The 23,242-nt window shown below is 34.9% G+C and overlaps 1 protein-coding gene across 1 annotated transcript in view; it reads left to right on the top strand.

Annotated features, from left to right (window-relative positions):
• Nucleotides 1-1,499: 1,499 nt before the first annotated feature.
• The window catches only part of LOC111155273 (semaphorin 3D), a 127,704-nt gene continuing 105,961 nt past the window's right edge, over nt 1,500-23,242 (top strand). The window contains exons 1-2 of the mRNA XM_022515401.1: nt 1,500-1,695; nt 21,483-21,643. Of these exons, the coding sequence (XP_022371109.1) occupies nt 1,542-1,695; nt 21,483-21,643 (315 nt within the window). The 5' untranslated portion in view covers nt 1,500-1,541. The remainder of the gene's footprint in view (nt 1,696-21,482; nt 21,644-23,242) is intronic.

Below are 23,242 nucleotides of genomic sequence, written 5' to 3'. Positions count from 1 at the left end.
TCAGGAGTGAGGGACAGACTTGTGTGGGGAAAGTGCGGAAGCAGAAAAAGAATCAGCTGTAACCTAAGGTCTATTGGTTGTTTGCGATTGGTTATCCCTAATGCTTTGATTTTATGATTTTGATGCATTTATTGACTTAGATTTTCATTTGCTTAAGGAGGCCACGACCTCATCAGAGACACCTGAGTCTAATGTCCTCCTTTATTTAGTTAATTTTTTTTTTAAAGATTTTATTTATTTATTTGACAGAGAGATCACAAGTAGGCAGAGAAGCAGGCAGAGAGAGAGAGGGAAGCTCTCTGCTCAGCTCTCTGCTCAGCCCCGATGCAGGGCTCGATCCCAGGACTCCGGGATCATGACCTGAGCCGAAGGCAGAGGCTTTAACCCACTGAGCCACCCAGGCGCCCCTGTTTAGTTAATTTAACAGCATTAAGTCATTTCATTTATGGAAAGCACTTTAAAACAAAAAGTATCTGTACATATAAATATTCGATGACTATTATTTGTAATTATAATTATCAGTCTTAGTTTGAAATATGTGTTTTAGTTTATTCCATGTCTTAACAAAGACAACTGGGGTGTCTGGGTGTCTCAGTCAGTTAGAAGCAGTCTGAAGTCCTAGAAGCTCAGGTCATGATCAAAAACAGAAAAAGACAACCAAGGCAGCTTATTTATAACAATTTCCTCTCTTTTATCAACCTTTTTATATTAGTTTGTTTTTCTATTCAGTATTGCCCTGTGTGGAATAGTATATACGGTGTGGGTAAGATTGCATCATCCCAGTCCTAAAATTTGTGGTGGTGGCCCTGACCTAATCATTCCTATTTTTTCCAATTTTAAGTGAATTTTTATGTTTATATTTTTAAGATTTTATTTATTTATTTGAGAGACAGCACAATCAGTGGGGAACAGCACAGGGAGAGGGAGAAGCCAGCTTTCAATGGAACAGGGAGCCTGACATGGGACTCAATCCAAGGACCCTGGGATTGTGACCTGTGCAAAAGACAGATGCTTAATGGACTGAGTCACCCAGGTGCCCCTTAAGTAGACCTTTAAAACATCTTTATATCAGAAACAAGAAATGAACTCCCTGAAAATAACAGCTTTTATTTATTTTTTGCTTAGGGATCTTTTTTCCTTGGGAATGATATAGGGAAAGAATGGGCTTCTACTAGTATTCCTATATGAGTAAAGACCTCATCAAGTTAGAAAGAGTTGGATCCTTCTGCATTTATGTTAGAACAAACAGACAAACTTTAATGGAGGAAGAAATGTTAATCATCCTAAATAGTTGAAATTTAGTTATGTCTTGATCTCTGCATCTGAGTAAAGGCAGACCTAAATTTTATTATTTATTTCTGATTTATTTCCCTTGCAACAATTTGTAAGATCTAAACAAAAATTATTTTTTAAAAACTGTACACATTCAGAAAATTATAACTTAATAAGTCTAGGAAAATCTACAAACTGCTATATTAATAGCCATTTTCTTATTTTTTAGATTAAATTAACACCATTTGAAAGAGGTTATTGTTTTCATCATGACTGCTAATAAAAATGAGAGACCGAAGTTCAGAAGCCACGATTTTCACCTTTTCCATGCCTTGATGATACTAAGCATGATGACCATGCTGTTTCTTCCAGTCATTGGAACTTCTAAGCAAAATATTCCACGACTCAAGCTGACTTACAAAGGTAAGTGTATAAATGTTCTTCAGATTGTCTTTTTGGTCACTGTATTTCTTTTATTTAGAAATGCATACTGACTTCAGTGAAATGTTTATAGTATTGACATCAGTTAATAAAATTATTATTATAGAACACAAAGCCCAATTATTTCTTATTTTTGTGAGGAAAATGGTGCCAAAGGTGTTCGTGTACACTTTTCAGCTAATTATTTACAATAATCAACTACTGATTAGCATAATTAGGAGATTTTGGTCTGTAGGTTATAATCAGTTTTGTATTAAAACAAGTCAATCCCTAAAAATAGAAAAACATTAATTTCATATGGCTCATGCTAATTAGTTTATCTCTAGTTTGAGACAATTTATATTTAAACACAGTAAGATATCTTTAAAAAGTTTATCACAGTAAGATACCTTCAAGATCTCAAACATATGTGTATTTACTATTTTAAAAAGATCCTGTGAAAGGCTTGAAATATAGAGATGAAAAACTATTTAAGAAATGAAATCTGCTAAGGTAATTTTTTTAATGTTTAAATTAATATAAAAGCAATGTTTATATGAGTTATATTTAGTCATCTTATGTATGCATATGTTTGTGTGTATACATAGACAGACAGATATTCACAGAGAAAGGGAGGGCATGTCAGATTTTATGCTTGAAGATATTTCTTTTCTTGGGTTCTTTCATACTTCCAGTAATGAGAGGAATGTAGGGGACTTATACTCCTTTATTCTGAACCTGGGAGGAAAAAATTATGCCTGTGGTTTTAATATTCTCTAATCTTTAAGACAAATTACTTTCTGAAATCAGATGAAATATCAGTAATAAAACCTAACTTGATGTTGAATGGAAATGGAAATGGAATTAACATTATACCCATTATACATTTCATATGTTGACATTTGTTTGGAATTTATATCTCATGAATTAAAGAGTTAAGGTAATATATTATTTTTGAGTTCTTATATTTTTCTAGGATTTTTAAGACAGGTAAAAAAGGAAAAAAAATAACAAACAAACAGAACTTTGCCTCCTAATGGGTGAGGGAGGATTAACAGGGAAGATATATGAGGAAAAACTTTCTGGGATTATTGCAGTGTTCTCTATCCTGATAAGGGATTGTGATTACTCAATTATGTGGCTTTTTTCACAACCCATCATATGCACAAGTCAGATTTGTTCATTTGTCTGTATTCAAAATTCACCTTAAGAAAAGGAACAGAAAACAAATATTAAACTCCAAACAATAGAAAAAGAGAGAGAGAGAGAGAAAGAGAGATGCAGAAAGTTTGAAAATAAAGAGAGTGAAGGGGAAAAAAGGGGATGCTTTCTGGTTCTTATGATACGATGAATAACATTAGAACATTGCATTGATAATCTGTGAACAATGCAAGAGAAATCAGGCTTGCAAAGAACCTTTAATAGTTAACAGTCACTGGTGATTCATTATGAGCATTGGTATAAGGACTGTGTGTTGTCATTTCATCCTCACCAGCACTCGGTATGGTGGGGATTATTACCATCCCCGTCCCTTATGTGAGGATGTGGAGGTACTGAGAAACTGAGAAATTTGCCAGGGTCTCGACATAGTCATGACCCAGCCCCTGAGTCAGCCTCATGCTGCATGGAGCCCAGGTGCCTGATCCAGTTTCTTAGGTCGTGGTCACTAGCGGTTCTTTACTGAGGCACTTACAGACTAGAGTAAACTGGAAAATTGATTGACAGCAGCACCATGCTCCTATTTGACTGATGGTATGATTTCCAGTTGTCAAAATTAACAGAGTTAAGAATTGAAGGACAGATACTCTATTTAAGATCACTGGGTGGCCAAAAGAGATCTACAGATTTGTGAGGTGTTGTGCCTTTTGATAAAGTATGGGAAAAAATAGATTGTCATTGCAACCATTTAGATCATAATCACAGTTTCATGTAAGTCGTTGTAAAATATTAGCTCAAATGTGGTAATTGATCATTGGAAAATAAATCAATCTCTACAGATAGAAAAACATCATTAATTAATTCCATACAGCTGCTACTAGTTAGTTCATCTAGTTAGAGGTTTTATTGTTTTGTTCTTTTTTTTTTAATGGATATGTTTTTGGACTTGGAATCAACCCTATGTGTTCAAAATCTTGTTTTCCTTATCTCTGTATCGACTGTTACTCCTCTCGGCGCCTAGTATAAAAGGGGAACTGGTCTAAGAGTTGGATTAAATGTAATGAGAACTACTCTTTTGATGGTTCTTACATTACACTTTCCAAGTGTTATATTTTTTAGGTTTTTCTCTACATTTAGGTAATTTACATGTCTGGTAAGCAGTAGCAAAGATTGAATGTAGGACAGGAATGACAGATATCTCCCGACCCACCCTCAAACACACACACCACAGGCCCCTATCGGCTCCCCATATGAATAACCTACTGTTCATCTTTGCTAGGAGAAACATTCACAACCCATTCAGGGCACTCCTCTTTCCACTTTAAAGAATATGGCATCTTCTCTTTGGAAATCATCTGTTCTGCCTTACCATCTCCACATTTCCCATCCACTTCTAAGCATGTGAACAGCTTCCCTGTCTACCTTTTCTATACTATATCTGAGAGTTTTGGAGGCAAATAGGTCAAATCCCACTATTTTTAAGTGGGCTATTCCAGAATAAACAGTTATGACATACAAAATTCCTGCCAGTTTGGGGTTATGGTGACGGAAATTGCCTGTATACCACATTCCTGCTTCTGAGATAATGATCATAAGTCTCTCTTGGCATTTTCCTTCTCTTCTGAACCTGACTAATGAATTGAGATCAGCCAGTACCACCCATTGCTTAGATAGCTTTGGGAGAGTCTAAAGTTTGTGCTTTGGGCATTAAAACACTGCCAGAATGTGAGGTTAGAAAAATCAGCTAAAGTGAAAAATTAATTTTGTTTTCAAAAATAACTTTTATGGTCACAGACTTAGCTTTGTCTTCTTTGCTTTCCGTGGCTCGTGCTTCCTTAGATGCTGACCAGAGATGCAGCCAGTATCAGTAGAGCTAGCTTCTTGGAACAGCTGAAAGATTATTTTGAGGGATTTCTTAAAGGCCAAGAGAAAATGTAATAACCATTTTATCCAAAGAATGCTCTTTGATAAAGACTTAGCTTTGAACCTCTGAATCCACAGGAGCTTGTTTGATTCTATTGTTTTGTAAAGAGATTTCCCTTGAGTTGCATATTTTGAATTCTTGCACATTATGCTTACTAAATCTGTTTCTTAAATAACAAGTAAGGAAACTTGAAGATGAGGATGTTCTATATTTCTGGATTTCATATTATAAGTTTATTATATATATTTTGTCCCACAAGGTAGGCTTCTCACAGTGATATGTATGTGTACAGTTTATACTTCAGGTGCAGTAAAAATAACTTTTGAGAGATGATGGATTTCAGTCCTGTCATAGTGTAAACATTCTGTATTTCACAATCACTATGAAGGAACTTTTTTGACTAAGGATATTTATACCCAGAAATCATTAGTATTTGTGATGTTATTTGTTTGGGAAACCAATAAATGATGTAGGTAACACAGATGAGAGAGAAATGGACAAAAACTTTGAAATAGGAGAAGAAAAATGAAAATTAATATACAAAGTCTCATTTCTTATGATGAATTGTAGGATTTTTTTAAATACTTTTTTCTTTTTTGTATAGTCTCTTTAGCCTTTCTTTTTCCTTTCCTAATTTTAGATTTTAGTACTAATTTACATGTGAATGTCTTATGATATATATTACACAAATGTATGTATATGATACATGTATATGCATGTATCTCATACAGTCTTTTTTCTTACCACATCCTTTTGAATATGGCATAAAGAGAATTCAGCTATCAATTCCATTTGAAAATTTTTACCCTAAAACTCTTGCTATCTCAAAGAATCACAGTAAACCCACAAAACACCAGCTGGTCAACACTGAACTCCCAAGTATTAGACATGAGGAGGGAAACTAACCCACTTAGTAGATACCATATATTTACTCATTCTGCAAATATGTATGGTGCAATCACTATGTTCATTAGGTCCAAGAAAAGTCACTGTTCCCTTTGCATTTCTTTTTCAGATAAGGAGACAAAGAACAGGTAATCAAATAAATGAATATCATCTCAAATAGTGGGAAGTGCAATGAAGAATATAAAACAAGAGAGTGACAGGCTCCAAGGACCCTCTTGGACTTTATTGTATCTGTTTTAGGATACCCTGAAAACCATTGTTTTTGTACCTATTTTTTAGATAAGAAACTCTGAGACTCAGAGCCTGAAGGCCTTACCCCCAAACAAGAAGTGTGTATTACATGGCAAAATTAAGTTGTGGTTTTTATCTCTGTAGTTCAAGGTCCAGGCTTTTGTTACCTGGTGTCCTTGAGGGAAACATTATTCAGGAATGCAGATATCAAGATACAAAAATATATATAAGTTTTCACCATTACTTTTTGGGCAATATGTTCTTCTCAGTAACTATCAAAGTATAAGTTTTTGATCCTCCAAAACTTAGATGTATTTTCATAGACAAGAAAAACTTAAAATCACCTTTAAAACTTTTCTTCTATTGTTTAACTAAAACAATGTATTTAATAGAATGGTTCTTTGTTTTGTTGGAATCTTCTGAGAAATGAGTGGATTAATCTGTATACTTTTCTTTTTTTATAAATTACTTTATTTAGCTATGAATGTAGCATGTGTCTCAGGAAGAGATTCATGGTTTTTTGACCCATGTAACTTATTTGATTTGACTAGTCTAACATTAATTCTATTATCTTGATTCAGCATGATTTAACAGTGAAGAAAGCCAAACTGCTTAGGTTTTAACTGTTCCTACTACTAGTTGTGAGATATCTGGATGTTTGTTTTCTGTTCTGCCCTTTTCTTATTCATAACACAGTAAGTGTTACAGCAAATCTAAATGCATTAATTTATTTAATTCCAATCAGGATATTGTTAAGGTGTGTTCACCCATGTAAAGCACCTCAAACAGTGTTTGGTATAGTAAGCATTTATAAATGCTGTCAATTATTATTTTTTTGTGAAACATTATTATCTTGCTCCATATGAATGGTTGCAGACCAAAGGTTTCCTTCTGGAAACAACTTTGAAAGATATTATGTAGATCCCTCTTGTTTACAACATATATTAAAATAGCTTCCACTTAGTCCCAAACCATTTTCTACTAGATTTGGTTTCCTTCAGTTAAGTACCACACAAAGATTGTAAATTTATTAAAGGTACTTTCCAGTATTTTTACTATTATGGCCTTCTAGTAGGTAATAAGCCCTTACAGTTAAAAAGATCATTGTTGGCCTTGATAAGAGTAATGTCATTGATGGTTGGTAGCCCTCAGAGTGGGTTAAAATGAATCATAAAATCACTCAGGGGTTCAGACCACATGATGCAATCTAAAGTGGGCATTTTTGTTGTCAAATTCATGGGAAAAGAAGCTGGCTTGCTCTGAATACCTCTTCCTGAGTATTTAGTGAACAAACATTATCAATCTTATCATAAGAATTCTCATGTAATACATGTATTTTTCTATAAAGCAAGTCATTGATGGTTTAATTTTGGGAGATGTGCCATATTTGAATGGAGTCACTTGTTTTCCCAGATGTATTTTCTCTAAATTGAGGCTGTTCAGTTGGGCTTCTGTAGTTTTAAGAGTTCAAGGATAATCTTAATGTGTATGTGATATTTAACTGTCAACAGTTAATAACAATAGTTTCTGAGTGCCCATTACATTTCTGGCCTTGTTCTGGCAGCAAATAGAAGAGGCCAAAATCCCTGTCATCACGTGGTTTATATGCTGTTATGGAAAGTCAGACCATACATAAGTACATTGCAGAACAAAATAGAAGATGGAAAATGCTATGGAGAGAAACGAATCAGGAAAGTTAGCTAGAGAATGGTGGGGGTGTGGTAGTCAAGTATGGTGGTAAGGAAAAGATCTCACTGAGAGAGTGATGTTTTCACGAATACTTAAAGAAATTGCTGTTAAAATTATGGAGATACTTGGGAAAGCAATATTTTTTGGCAAAAGGAACATCAAATGCAAAGATTATGAGGTGAAAATGTGTCTGCCATGTTTAAGGATCCTAAGGAAGACAGTATGGCTGAAAAACAGTTGGATGGGGGAAAAAGTTTGACTAAATCGGAGAGTTAATAGGAGGAAAAAAGGATTAGATCCTTCCACTGTTGTCATTGTTAAAATATTGGCTTTTAGTCTGAGTGTTATGGAAATCACACTGGGGAATTTTGGCGCAGAGGTGACACAATCTGACTCATTGTTATTGGATCATTCTGGTTTCTGTGTTGTAAATACACCAAAAGGGAGAATTCAGGGAAATAGACATGTCATAATGATGCAGGTGAAAAATGACGGTCTTTGGGCCAGATCAGTTTCAATGAGGTAGGAGAAGAGGATGATATGTAGGTAGAGCCAACAGGATTTTTTGATGGATAGAATATAAAGTAAAAGATAGAGGAGTCAAATCTGACTCCATCTTTTTTGTTTTGTTTTAACTTAAGGATGGAGATACCATTAATTGAAATAGCGACGATTATGAAAGAAGTAGATTTTGGGAGGGAAATCAAGTGGACATATTTGTTTGAAAAGACAAGACTACTAGATGTCTACGTGAGATGACAGGAAGGCATTTGAGTATATAATTGCTAGAGTTCATGGGACATATCATTGGGGATATGAATTTGGCAGTTAGCCTATAGAAAATTTTAAATCTATGAGACTCTAAAAGATAACTAAGAGACATAGAAGAATTTGAAGGATTGAGTTCTGGGAATCTCTCAAGCAAGGAAAGTAAAGAAAAGAATGATGAGCATCAAAGTGAACTGAGAATAAGTGCCCATGTAGGAGAAAAATCAGTAGTTATAGGACACAGGAAGTCAATGAAGAAAGTAAAGGAAAAGGGATTATCAGCAGTGTCATATTCAGCTAATGTGTCTTCAAAGATAACAAGTAAAAATTAACATTAAATTCAATAAGAGTTCACTGTTGACCTTGATAAAGGCAGTGCCTTTGAGTGGGAAAGCCAAGGCAGTTAGGATGGATACTTTAAAAGCATTGGCTCAGGGACTGTGGACAATTATAGATAATTCTTTCAAGGATTTTTTCTGTAATGGAGACATGGGCAGTTGTAGCCGGAAGGAAAATAAAATCAAGAGATTTGGGGTTTTTTTGTGAACTAAATAACATCATAATTGTATTTTAGTTGAAATAATCTAGGAGAGAAATAATCCATGATTCAGAAGAGATGTGAGATAATCCATACCTTACTGAAGAAAACATTGATGAAATGCCATTCTTTTCTCTAAAACAGACTACTTTTATGTTTTTTTATTTTATTTTATTTTTTAAGTAGGCTTCCTGTCCAGCGTGGAGCCCAGTGTGGTGCTTGAACTCACAATGCTGAGATCAAGAATCTGATGCTTAATTGACTAAGCCACCTAGTAGCCCAGGCTACTTTTAGAACAAATGTTAATGAAACTGGCTTATTTTGCATAATGAACAATTATCTGGGTCATTGTCAGTATCAGCTATTGTTTAGATGGAAACAAAGGGCAAACAGATAGAAAACTGTTTAAGGAGGAATGTGTTCAGTTTGATACAGTGTTATAGGTTATAAGTAGTATATATGTTTATTGATTTGGATAGAAAACTCCAGGAACATGAAATAACAATCCCAAGGTCACATAAGAGATAATTAAAAAACAACAACAAAAACTGATCCCTGTCTCCTGCTTTTCAGTTCAATGGTATTTATACTACAGTTTGCCTGCATCCAAGCCTATTAATTAATAATAATTAAAATCTATTTAATACTGTATTTGAGCACTGTTCTAAACATTGATTATGGAGGTTCACAAAATGATGGAAGTTACACAGTAGTGTAAGGTACAACATAAGACGTAATATTTTCATAGAAGTATAACACAAAAAAGCATTCTTGGAATTAAGAAGATGTGTAAATATCGCTGAGGTCTGCAAAGGTCAGCAATGTCCACCGAGCAGGGTAAAAGAGAGCTACATCCTGAGATACTTCGGGTGTGTCTTTGGCTATGTGTAAGCCTGGAAGGGACTTTAGGATGGTCATTGCTTAAGTAAAGGCAATTTTTTTCCGGGATTAAACTCAGTCAGCTCTTTTTTGGTTAAAAAAGTTCCTTTTAAACAGATGTTATATATGGTTGGTTTACTATTCCATGAATTATTAAGGAGATAAAATTTTGTATATGCCACTGCTTGTTTTAGGATTTTGCTTACCTAAAATTCAGCTCTAATTTTTTAGATCTTATTAAAGAAATTTTTACAATGAGATTCTTTCAGTACATGTGTAAAAATATAAATTCAAGGTCATTTAAAAAATTAATGTCTTTCTTTTTACAGAAAATTTGATAAATTGCCTCTCTGCTTCTTAAGAAGTTGTAATATATATTTTGCATTTTTGTAAGAGTCCTTTAAACATGTTGATTTAATCCTATTAATTAAAAGAGGCATAAATTAGAACTAAGTGCTTTTTACTTCCAAAGAGAGATACTCACTCATAAAGAGGTTTGTTTGAAGCTACAGTGAGCCAGACACAGTCAAGAAAATAAGATAAATATTTCAGTAATCCCAGTGGAATGATGAAGTGGAAGAAGCAATAGAAATTGTCTGTGGGTACATTCCGTAAAAATGTAAGTAGAGTTGTTTTGAAAAAGAATCTTGTTTTTCTAAATAAATGCTAAATCTTCAAATATAAAATATAGCTGTAGTGGTTGACGGGGCTTCACTTCAGAAGACCTTGATTTTAGCTGTTTCTCTGGCATGTACTGTTCATAAGAACAATGATTTGCTCTTTCTGAGTCTAGTTTTTCTCATCTGGAAAATGGTGATAATCCTCTGGTTCTCCTTCAGGATCAAATTAAATAAAAGAGGAAAAGCTCCTTGAGCTTTACAGAGCACAAAATGAATATCATGACAGGTTTCAAAGAGAGTCCAAACAATATATTACTGAATTAACTGAAGTAAAAATGGAAGGTCTTTACAAATGCAATTACTTTTAGGCATCTCTGGTAGGATTTCTGCTGCTGCATGTAACAGGAAATTTGCTTAAAAGTCAAGAATGAATCATTATTTGTCATTTTTGCATCTTCCTTCCAGGTTAATGCGTATGAAGTACACGTACTTCCCTTCTTTGTAAGAGAAAATTGAGGGGGAATAGTTCGCATATCATTGATTTAAACCAAGCAGGTCATTTATTACTTATAGCAATTAAGTTGGTTATAATTTAAGTCAGGCTAATTTAGAATAAATTAGGGATGTGCAGATTTGACCAAGGTAGAATTGTAAAGGGGGAAAAAAAAAATCTGGCCATCTTGCATAAACTAACACATGTCATGTTCCAAGTGTTTGCAAGAAACTCTAGTGTGGAGAAGAGGGAAGGGTCTAGCTCTTCTCTTCAGTGCAGTGGGTTCACTTTGCACTTTAGCTTTTCTGCTCCAGCTTTCGTTCAAGGATCCGTAGCATCAGCATGATCTGGGAGCTTGTTAGAAGTTAATAATCCTAGCTCCTCGCCCTCTTCTAAATGAGAAACAATAATCCTAGCTGACTTGAAAGCATGTTAAATCCTAAGAAGCCCTGTTCTAGAGTGTTCTGTTTCAGACCTCCTTCTCTTTCCCCTCCCCTCACCCCCAAGCATTTGGAGATAACAACAGGAACCTTTAATGACTGCAAAGCATTAGAGCCACAGTTGGGTCTCCTAATGGTACATTAACCTCTATAAATTATTAATAAGCCCATAAATTCTGATTTAGATGAAAGCTAGGTAAACCAACACACATGAGAATCACTAGTTTGAAAAATTGTTAAGTGTTTATTAGACTTCTTGTATGCAAGAAGTGGCCATATATTACAGCACTGATTTAGACATTGTTCTTATCTGCAAGGGCTTCTACTTTTTTTTTTTTAAGGAACAAAGTAATCACGAATATATTAATGCCGTAAGATTAGGATAATTTTAAAATAAATGCCGTTGAAGAATTTTGAATAAGGTTGGGTATGAAATGGAACTTCAAACATTGGACAAAACTCAGACTTTATTTAATGAGGTATATATTGACATTGGAGGATTTTGGTCATGAATTGACCTAACTTAATTGTGATTTAGGAGGAAAAACAAAATAAACAACATCATGCAGTAGAGATTGGTGAAGGAAGAAGGCATAGAACAAAGTTGTTTATGAGTCAGTTATAGTAATTTAGAGAAGGAGTAATAGGGATCTTGGCTTGACTGACAATAGGAATAAATACTTGAGGAGGAAGAATAAAAAATTTGCATGATCGAATCTGTAAGACTAAATTTAGCTGGATGTTGGTGGGAGGGAAGTGAAATAGACTTAGAAGTACCAGTTATTTAAATACAGGAGAAAAGAGTAAGGGACCAAGGAAGGAGAACTAAAAAGGATTCTGATTTTTTGAGCCTGGGAACTAAGTCATGTTGTTAATTCATCAAACTCAGTAAGATCAGTTGATTGGGGGAAAACGACAGTATCAAGCAGGTTATTGGACATTCTGAACTGTGATTTGAGAGAGGCAGTGCAGTTTTAGGTATCTCATTCAAAGTCATCAGCAGAGTTCTAGCAATTTGTGAGACAAAAACTTATAGGAAACTATAAATGGAAAACATTATTTCATTGCTTATGCCTATGAATATGACTTGAAATTCAGGAAAACATTATTCAATGACTGTATTTTTAATCTCTCTTTTGGAAGTCTGTGTGCATATTTTAATGCAAAGTCTCTGGACACCTCTACCAAGAATATCTTCCTTGAGCATGTGAATAGAGGACATTTTCTGGAGAAACCTAGAGAAAAATTCTACCAGGAATTAAACTCTGTTTGTTGGGAGTGAAAAACAAAACTAAAATTTTTTTGAATTAATGGAAATTAAATTTTAGATCCAATATCACACTGAGTACCCAGCATGATAAATGAAAAACAGCAACAAACAAACAAACAAAATCCAAGATGTAGTCACTGCAATTATTTTAAACTTCATAATAGCAAGAGTGAAGAGGTGATTTAAATAACTTCCAGAAACAATAAAGACATATTCAAAGGTTGGGGATACGATGGCGTGAGACTTTTCAGTCATGACTTTGAAAGCTGGAACATCATGTTCATGTGCTTCAGATCACTGAGAGTAAATGCTATTCAACCCAGAATTCTGTAGTTAGCCCACCTATTGTAATAATTAGAGGGATTTTCACCCATGGAAAGTTTCAAAAATTTAAGTCTCAGTCACCCTTTCTTAAGAAGGTTCTGGAGATGTGCTCACCAAAATTAGGAAGATAAACCAAAGAGGAAGACACAGGATCTAGGGAAGGTGGGATTCATAATAAGAGAGAGGTGGAAGGAAGTTTGAAAAAGCTGTCCATCAGGGGAGAGAACAGACCATCCAATCTGTGGGGAGAAGAAAGGGCCCAGTTGAGATGTCTCCAGGAGAAAAACAAAAAAACGATCTGACAGAATTTCATATGAAAATTTTATGGAGGAACTTTTCAGAAAGTGTGGAAAGATTTAATCATGATTTTGGGTTACCTGGATGGCTCAGTCATTAAGTGTCTGCCTTCAGCTCAGGTCATGATCCCAGGGTCCTGGGATTGAGCCCCACATGGGGCCCCCTGCTCAGCGGTGGGAAGCCTGCTTCTTCTCTCACTCCCCTGCTTGTGTTCCCTCTTTTGCTTTCTCTCTCTCTATCAATTAAATAAATAAAATCTTAAGAAAAAAAAAAGACTTGATCATGATTTTAAAACTAAGCATATGTCATAACTAGGAAATTATTAATAAAAGCAACAGGTTTTTTTCAAGGAAGAAAGTATAATGTTTTCCTGAAAATTACTTTTCTCAGTAGGAAAGAATATTTACATTTTGAAATTAATGGAGTCACTGAATACAGCGTTTGTAAAAATGGGTATGTTATTACTACATTGGGATCTTGATTGGAGGGAAAGAGTTGGCATCAGAAATTTAGATTGTCAACTTCTGTAAATGGGAATTCGATGAAAATGTCTGTAAATACTGTTTTAAAAGATAGTAGTATATTCATATTATTTAGAAATATATAAAGGAATAGAAAGTAAACTACTAAATGTTTTATTATGGGGACTAGATTGGAGGTGGACAGAGGAGGAGACAGATGGCTTACATATGCCTTTTAATGTTACTTTTTGGTATGCATATACTTAATTTTGATGAATATAATTAATTTTAAAAAGTAATGTTGTTATAAAATATTGTCCTTTTTAAAAGTTATTCTCACAGCTCTTTGCTCTGTACATTCATTTGTCATGATCTTAGCTAAAGGAATTATTTGTTCCTATTGTATTTGTCTTGCTATTTAGAATCTGTACTAGGTGGTTTTTAAGGTATGCCCCTCTGATTCTATAAAAATTAAATTTACATACTTGATTGAAAACCAATCCAAATTCATTTGTGACATGGTGTCTTGATTTTAAACATTCCTTAAAATTTGAAAATTGAGAAAATCTCAAGACCATGAAGGGAGTTAAGAAAATAATTGTCAAACTAGAATCAGTCTTCCCGAAATTATCCTGTCAACTACTTCAACTACTTCTGACCTTGTTTTTCTGGAAATGTACTAGGTACTTAAAATGTTAGCCTTCTTTTACAGGTCAGTGGGAAAAATTATCATAGCAAAGCTTTTGAGATTTTAAAAGGACTTATAATCATAAATTATGAATCTCACGTGTGATGGATTATATAAAGCATCTGCTGTTGAAAGCTAGCCAAATAAGAATAAGCCTGTGATTTAAAAGCATGGATGTCGATGGAAATGTGACAATGTAAAATTGTCACACTCTACCGCACATCCTGTCCTGGCAAGAACAAAACTCTGATGATATAATAGGCTTTATTTGTTTCTAATTTATGTTTCCCTACATGGTACCATCTGATTTATTATTGACATAGAGAATGTTTTAATACCTAATGAGAAGAATGATCTTCAGCATTCCATTGCAGAAGAGCAAATGGAAATCTGATTTTTTTTTCTTTTTTTTTGGAAGGAAGGAGAAAAATAGGGCTGGACTTCTCACTTAGGAAAGTATAAAGATAATATAATACTCACCTATAATTTTGAAGCAGTCTTTTCAGTCTTTTGTAAGGGTTTTGGGTCTGAATAATATTTTTTTCTTGATATATTTGATATTGTTGAGCAGTTAGCTATGGAGACTGATTGTACATAAATAGAGAATAATTTCTGTTTTTGATAGGTGGAAGTGAGCTATCTTGGCAACCAAAATCTTTTCATATGATCTCAAGCCTCAGAAAACCAATTGAAAGTCAGGTGGGGCCAATTTAAGATGAGTTAAATTTCCAAAGTTTGATTCCAAGACAGAATCCATGCCTTTCCTTGGATCAAACGGTGAGGAAGCAAATACAAGTGCACAGCGAGCCAAAGGAACTCAGTGAACAACAACATTAGGGACTAATTTTCATTTGGAATGAATAGCTAGCTCCTTTTACTCAACTCCTGACCCAAACTGAGAACAGGCTTTTTCAGGGGGGAATGGTTTGGTAGCCAAAACATCTCTGGAAACTATGGGAAGAAGGAATCCATAGAAGGAATCTTTAGATACTAACAACATGAAAGCCTTGGGGATCCAGAGATCAAGGGAGGAAAGCTGAATTTATGGGGAAGACAGGAATAAAATCTTCTTTACTTCTTTACTTAGACAGCTCTTCAAAGAACATGCTAGAGAGGTGACCATATTTCAAGAAACCTCAGAACAGCCTTACTGATATAATGGTGATTTCCTTTCAAGACAAGTATAGTGGATGTGATAAGGTTTTGTGCTGAATATCTTGAGATGGTAGGGAAAAGCAATCAAGTTTTGATCTGGGTCCATTTTGAGTTGAAAGCTTTCTGTGCTGAGGAATTCTATTCCTTACATTGGAGTAGATTAGAAATTGACTTTCCTCAAAGGTGATTTTCTTTTTACCCCATGAAGTTTTGCCTTTAATAACTTTGATTATCTTCTTAAAAAAATAATCTGTTAAGTGTTCTTCTTTAAAGGATATGGGAAGCCATTTTTTAGCTACATTGTCTTCTTATGAGAGAAACTGTCAACTCCACCCTGTTCAGGATTTCTGGCAATAAATGTGATTTCAAGGGTATGGGATCTTGTTCACTTAATAAACATTGAGGAAGTCTGTCTTGCTTAATCCTAAATTTATTAGATTCAAAGTGACTAACCACTCCCTTCCTTTCTGGGGTAAAGAGGAAGAATGTAGACCATCAGGTCAAATGTTCTTCAGGCTGAATGAACAATTGTATTAAGGGACACTAAAAGGGAGATACAAAGAATTCTTTTCAGAACAAATGTTTATTTCAAATAGGGGCAGCGGTTACGGGATCTGTAGCCTTCCCCTCACAGAGAGGGCATCTGGCTGCAAGTGAGGACTTTCACTGTTAAGAGTAAATTGGTTCTGGGGGCACCTGGATGGCTCAGTGGGTTAAACCTCTGCCTTTGGCTCAGGTCATGATCTCGGGGTCCTGGGATCAAGCCCCGCATCGGGCTCTCTGCTCAGTGGGGAGCCTGCTTCCTCCTCCTCCTCTCTCTCTCTCTCTCTCTCTCTCTCTCTCTGCCTGCCTCTCCACCTACTTGAGATTGAAATAAATAATATCTTTAAAAAAAAAAAGAGTAAATTGGTTCTGTGAAGCCCACTTAACCATTCTGGACCTCACTGCATCGGTAGCACATGAATCAGATGAGGAATATTGATAGAATGAATTTCCTTCTAGTTGGAATTTCTTTATGCTCTATTTCTGTTCTTCCCAATGGTAGAGAGGATCTGCTCCAAGAAACAGAGCAATGTTGAGAAAGAGGTAGGTGAAGGAGAGTTAACTTGATACCTCCTTAATTTTAGCAAAGTTAGGCATAAGGTTCTAATGCCATAGAACTCCATTACTGGAAGGAGCTTAGAGACCATTTGGTGTCTCCACCCACAGGTAATGATGGGAGAACTGAAGTAGCATTATTTGGCTTGGTAAAAGAAATGCAGACAGGAATTTTTTTTTTCATTTTACTATTAAAGATATTTAGCAGCCTACAACTCTACTGTTGCTCTCTGTCACAAGCATATTTTCATTTTTGTTGTGGAAGAGCATTTCCTCTGCACTCGACTGTCCAATACTTGAGATTGGAACTCGCTACCAGAGTCTTTGCAATATGGGCAGAGTAGTTGGTGGTCTTAGGTGACTCAGTTGTTTGCCTTCAAAGTCAAGTTTTATAAAGGTAGTGACTCACTTTTTTAGCGCTAGAAATGAGAAATTATTCAAAACATGGGTATTAACTACATCTGGGAAGTACACAGTTTCTGTGACTTTTGGACAGGAGATGTTGATGAAGACTCTGGACGTACCCTTCAGAAAAATGCACACACACATACAGACATAGGAAAAATCATGTTATTTGTAGGTTTTTGATCCTCAGAACCATCCTGTTGCTCTGCAGTGGTTAATTGATCTTGGAGCATGAACACTTTGTGTCATCATTTGATTAAAATCCACCTTGGAATTGATTTCCATATTTACTCTAGTGGAATAAATTAATAATCCTTGTTTCATTTATTTCAGAAAAAAATCAGTTTGTAGCTTTTCCAAAAGTATATGCTAGACCAAGAGTGGGGATTTGAGGGCCTGGGACATTGAGAGACACTACAAACTGAGAATAAGGTGATAGGACAATGAATTACTACAAGAACAGTTAGAAGGAGTGATTACAGTGGATTAGGTCAAAGGTTTAGGTAGACAGAACAAAGAATGCATTTAGGACCTAGAGGCAAAGGCTGCTGTCCTCTGAGGAGAGGTGAGGCGGGCTGAGTATGTACAGAACAGGCCTCTCTGAATGGCGTGTGTAAAGCAACACACTTGCCCCACCATCCAGAGTTTCTGTTCAAAAAGGACTACAAACTATGGACAGTCTTAAAAATTACATGTCTGAGAATTGCCACTTTAGGAGAAGAAGAAAATAAACCTCTGAAATATATTGCCAAATTTTTAGTCTTTAACATTCATGAATTTTCAGCCTGCAGAGCCTGCATCCATTTCTGATCCCAGAAATCCTGGGGGTGTATTAGTTATAGGTGTGAAGATGCAGGGTCTGGACTTAACTACCCCCCATCCGCACCCCTGGTTGTTGTTTCTTTTTTTTTTTTTTCTTTTTCTTTTTCCTCCCCCCTGGACTTTAGCTGTTGATCCTGTGGAAACAAAAATGAGTTTGCTTGGTTTGGCAGAAATGCAAGAAAGATAAGCTGCTTGGGGAAGAGGGAACCTGTTCCAATCCCTGTCCCAAGGTCTTTTCAAAATGTATGCGTCAGCCTGAGAAATTTTCATGTGTAATGCCTAAATCTAATTATTTAGTTTGGCTACAAAGGATTGGTGAAGCATGCTTTAATCGTTTTGATGCTAACATTGTTACAAGGCAACATTAAATCATTCTGAAATGATAATACTTTACATTAGTCACTATTTTCACAGCTGTTTGTCCTTGTCACATTTGAAACTAAACCCAATAGAATCGGTTATAGTAAAAGAAAGGAAAGCAAGTGACTACTTCAATTTTATTTCCCTGGCGGTACCAGTAGAAACAACAAATGAGAGGCAAGATTCTTTAACATCTTGCTCCCCTCATTAGCATTGCCATAACTCAGGGACTTACCATCTTCCAGAAACTTCTGAGTAGTCTCCTTGCTCCCACTTTTCCAATTCCCATCCATCCTGAACACTGCAGCCAGACTTTTTTTCCCAACACTCAGTTAAAGTCTTTGTCACTTTTCTGTGTAATATATTTTAGTGGCTTCCGGATACCTAGATGATAAACCAAACTCCCCAGCGTGCCATTTTGGGCTCTGATTACCTGGAGGCTGCATTGATGTCCAGCCTCACACGTACAGTATATGTTCTAGCATTCCAAACTATACCTTAATTCCACAAATATTTAATAAGTACTTAACTTGTCTCCAGGACACTGAGCTAATGATATGGATTCAATGATAAGTTAGATACAGTCTTTGTGCTGAAGGACCTGACACTGCAGAGTAGGAGACATATTAAAAATGCAGTGTCTGAAGGTCCCTGGGGGGGCTCAGTCCATTAAGCATCTGCTTTTTGCTCAGGTCATGATCCTGGGATTGAGTCCCACACTGGGCTTCCTGCTCAGCGGGGAGTCTGCTTCTCCTTCTCTCTCTGACCTTCCCCCTGCTTGTTCTCTCTCTCTCTCCCAAATAAATAAATAAAATCTTTTAAAAAAATTTTAATACATTGAATACGATGTATGATGCCCTTGTACAGTCCCGTGTTCTTCTGCCTTAAATAAACTTTTCTTTCTATCTTTCCTGTAAAGCTTCCATTTGTCTTTCAACACTATTATCGGTTATCATCTTTTATATGGTGATACACAATTACTTGAAAGATTTCTTTTGTGTATACTTGTATTAGAATTTATTTCACTTATATTGTATTTTGTATGTGTATCTATTTATGGATTGATCTGTGAGCCCCTTGAAGACAGGGCTTAGTCATGACCACACCCTTAACAGCATGCTCAATGCCTAACACGTAATAGATTCTTATAATTATTTGTAGACTGACTAGCTTTTTTTTTTTTAAATAGGCTTCATGCCTACTTAAAGTGTGGAGTCCAACCAATGTGGGGCTTGAACTCATGACCATGAGATTAAGACCTGAGCTGAGACAAGAGTTGGACACATAACTGAATGAGCTACCCAGGCACCCCCTGAATAGCTTTTTAATATTAGTCCAGTTTTATAAAAAAAAAAATAGAGAGGAATTCTCATCTTCACAACTCAGGTTTAAGGGAAGGCAAGATAACATTCTTCTTTCATAGAACTTACTTTGCCCAAGCTGAAATTTAATAATCGTACTCAAAGTAACAGTCAATATTTATTGAACTTTTCCTATCTTCAAGCTATTGTTTTAAGAACCTTATATAAATTATCTCTTTTAATCATCCTAACAATTATATGAGCTGGGAAATATAATGACTTCCTCTTTATAGATTTTGTAGAAAGTTTAAAAAATACATCATCATGATTGTAATCGCTGATAGTTGTATAGAACCTACTGTGTGCTGGGCACCATTCTGATGCTGATCATATATGAAGTCCTTTATTCCTCGCAGTTCCATGATTTATTAACAGCTTATATTATTCTTTCCTCAGTTCTGCCTTATGGTTAGTATGGAAAGTTTATTGGATATGAGTCCTACAAAAATAAGCTTATGTATTTGGAGATGCTAGAAAATATTATTCCATGTGTCTCTGGTCTGAAAACCTGTTAAAGTTATATCAAGCTTAATAGAAAATAATTAATGTAGAGTTCAGACTTCTATCCAGTGTACATAAAGCATGATTCATGAACATTAATAAGACCATACTTGCCTGAGAATTCAGATAGTATTGTATCTTCTCCAGCATACAGTCTCATGGTTTGTCAAAACTAAGATCAAAATCTGTCTTGCTGAATAAGGGAAATAACATTTAACCACTGTAAATTAGTAAATTAGTAAAAAAAAAAAAAAGTGAAATAAAAATAAAGCCTGCAGTTGATATATGGAATATATAGGCTTTAAATTTCAAAGACTCAAAGATCCCTTTTACAGAGGTTAAACAATGCCATGATACATTTCAGAAGTATCTTGATACCTCTTCTGAGACATCGTCTTTTCATATTTTTCTCATCAATTAATAATGACTTACTTGAAAATAATGCTTTAGTTTTAAAGTCCAGCAATATCTAATGGACTTTAATAAGGAATGAGTGATATTATTACTTTATTGGTATTCAATATTATACAGTTGTAGAAAATGAGAAGCTAAGACAAATACTTGAGGCAAAATCTGTTGAAAAGATTTGTATTTCTATAAACCCAGACCTAGATTTAAATAAGTCTGTCCATATCACAACTGTGACTGAAAAAAAGAATTAGGACATACAGATACGTGTCAAAGAGAAATGGAGACTGGGACTGAGGTTACATTATCAGCTTTACCACCACGTGACATTGTGACTTTAGGGCATGTGGCTTCATCTTGGAGGAATTAAATACCTTCATTTATAAGATCATGATTTTGTATTAATTGAGTTTCAAGGTCCCTTCCTGCTTTACAGTTTTGATCCCGTTACTGGTTTAGGATCATATATCTTTCAGAATCCATTTTCTTGGATTTGGCTACTTTGTTTACTTCCTGAATACATGAACTAGGAAGAGTATAATCCTCCAAACTCACCCATGAGTCTTAATGTTATCAAAAGTAGAGGGCAAAGAAATGCTCTGAGGTTTGTCACACTCAGTTCGATGCTAACTTTGCCTATATTCATTGATTTAACCCATGTGCAAATGTGCTATATAATGATGCTTTAATTTATGACTTAAGAAGATGACCAGAGTTGTGAAATATTTTGCATTTAATTGCTTTGATACTCATTTTAGTGTCTTATTTTTTCATGTTAGATACATATTGTATTAATAAAATACAAATGTCATAAATCACATTGATTTCTACATGAGTGTGTGCTTAAAACTGTATATTGTTTGCTTGTATCTAAATTGAAGCATTCGTGCTGTATATATTCATTTACAGAGTGTGAAAAGTATGTATTGAGGCAAATAAATATTTTGCCAATTAATTTTTTCCTTCTTTCTATTCTCCTTTTACTTTCCCATAGACTTGCTGCTTTCAAATAGCTGCATACCCTTTTTGGGTTCATCAGAAGGACTAGATTTCCAAACCATTCTGTTGGATGAGGAGAGGGGCAGGCTGCTTGTAGGAGCCAAGGACCACATCTTCCTGCTCAGTCTGGTTGACTTAAACAAAAATTTTAAGAAGGTCAGTTTGTTTTTACAAAGTTGACTGAATATCCATTTATCTTCATCTGTGCCTTCCTTTTCTTTTGTTTTAAGTGACTTGATGTCAAATCACTAGGTCATTTACATGTCCAAAAGGAGCCTATTAAAAGGACACCTTGCTTTGGATACACGTTTTAGATTTTTGTGGATTTAAGTACATATACATATTCTCCGTTTAGAGTGAATAAGCATAGTAGTAAAACCATTGAGAATATGAATGAAAGAGATCATACAAGAGAAATGCAATGGTTTAGATTGAAAAGCTGGCAAATGGGTTATTAATAACATTTATATCTAAAGCAATTATTGCAAAATTAAGTTTTGTATTAACTTTCAATTAACAACCATACTTTTAAATTGGCAGTGTGACTGTGGTGGCGTTTTAACACCACACTGTTTTTTTTTTCCCTACACTCTTGTATTTTCACTGAATAGTATTCTCCAATGGCCCAATCACACTCAGAGGATGAAGATTAGAAATAACCCAAATATGAGCTCATGAAAAGCAATCTACCACTAAAAGAAAATATATGCTAATTATTGAAAAAACAAAAGGCAGCTGCTGCTGTGCTTTGCATTTGCAGTTAGGAACATGGTACCCAAAGGAAACAGTGTCACACTTTAGGCTTTATAAATTATGACCAGCTGGTACTTTAACAAATACCATTATCTGTGCAAGCCAAGATGGATGCCAAGACTGGAAGAGATTGAAGGATGAGACATAATCCATGACCCATTCTGCATCTACGAGACATCTTAGATGGTTTTCTCTTTCTCTCCTTTTTCAGAAGTATTCCCACCCCCCTTTAAAAATTGCTAAGAGCCATTAAAGATTTCAGGTCAATAGTTTCCAATACTGAATTAATAGAGGATTCTTTCCATTCAGAAAGGGCTGTTCATAGGTCATCATAGAACTTTGAGGCTTCAAATAGCTTTCACCTCAATGACCACTTTAATTTAAACCTCTAATTTGGAAATGCTTTTAATAACTAAATATTTATTGCTCAGTTATTTGAATATCATTTAGGACTAGGAGCTTTAGTCTAGATAGGCAAAATATTTATCTCCATATGTATTAATATTGCTTAATTAATGCCTGCATCAGAAACACTGTTTCTTGCCTTTTAATAATTTAATTTTTAAGTAGTTCTCCTGTCCATTTTTTAGGTCTACCAAAAGAAAAGGAGATACCCCTTATGAATGCTCAGACTTGATAAAGAAATAGTCTTTGAATGCAAGTGTATATGCATGTATTAGATGATTCTAGAAGAAGGTTTGAGGGTAAAATGTTACCAGTAGTTGTTCTTGATTTGCAATAGTCCAAATACACTTACAAATTCATAAGATTATCTTCTTTAAAAAAACTAATTCTGTAGTTTGATAAGCAGTGAATTATGTGCTAGAATTTGAAAAACTTACCTTCATTGTGCCATTATAGTTCCATTCTATTTATTTTTAAGGGTGTATTTTTTCCTTAGTAATTTTTTAAAAAAGTTTTTGTATCAGAGAGCCTATTGGTGGTATCAACTAATAGCTCAATCATCAATAAATATCTTAAGAGATAACTTCTTTTATGAAA

The sequence above is a fragment of the Enhydra lutris genome, unplaced genomic scaffold (assembly GCF_002288905.1).
Source record: "Enhydra lutris kenyoni isolate GAN:26980312 unplaced genomic scaffold, ASM228890v2 scaffoldscaffold40, whole genome shotgun sequence".
Classification (NCBI taxonomy): Eukaryota; Metazoa; Chordata; class Mammalia; order Carnivora; family Mustelidae; genus Enhydra; species Enhydra lutris.
This window is presented reverse-complemented; position numbering and strand designations above follow the sequence as displayed.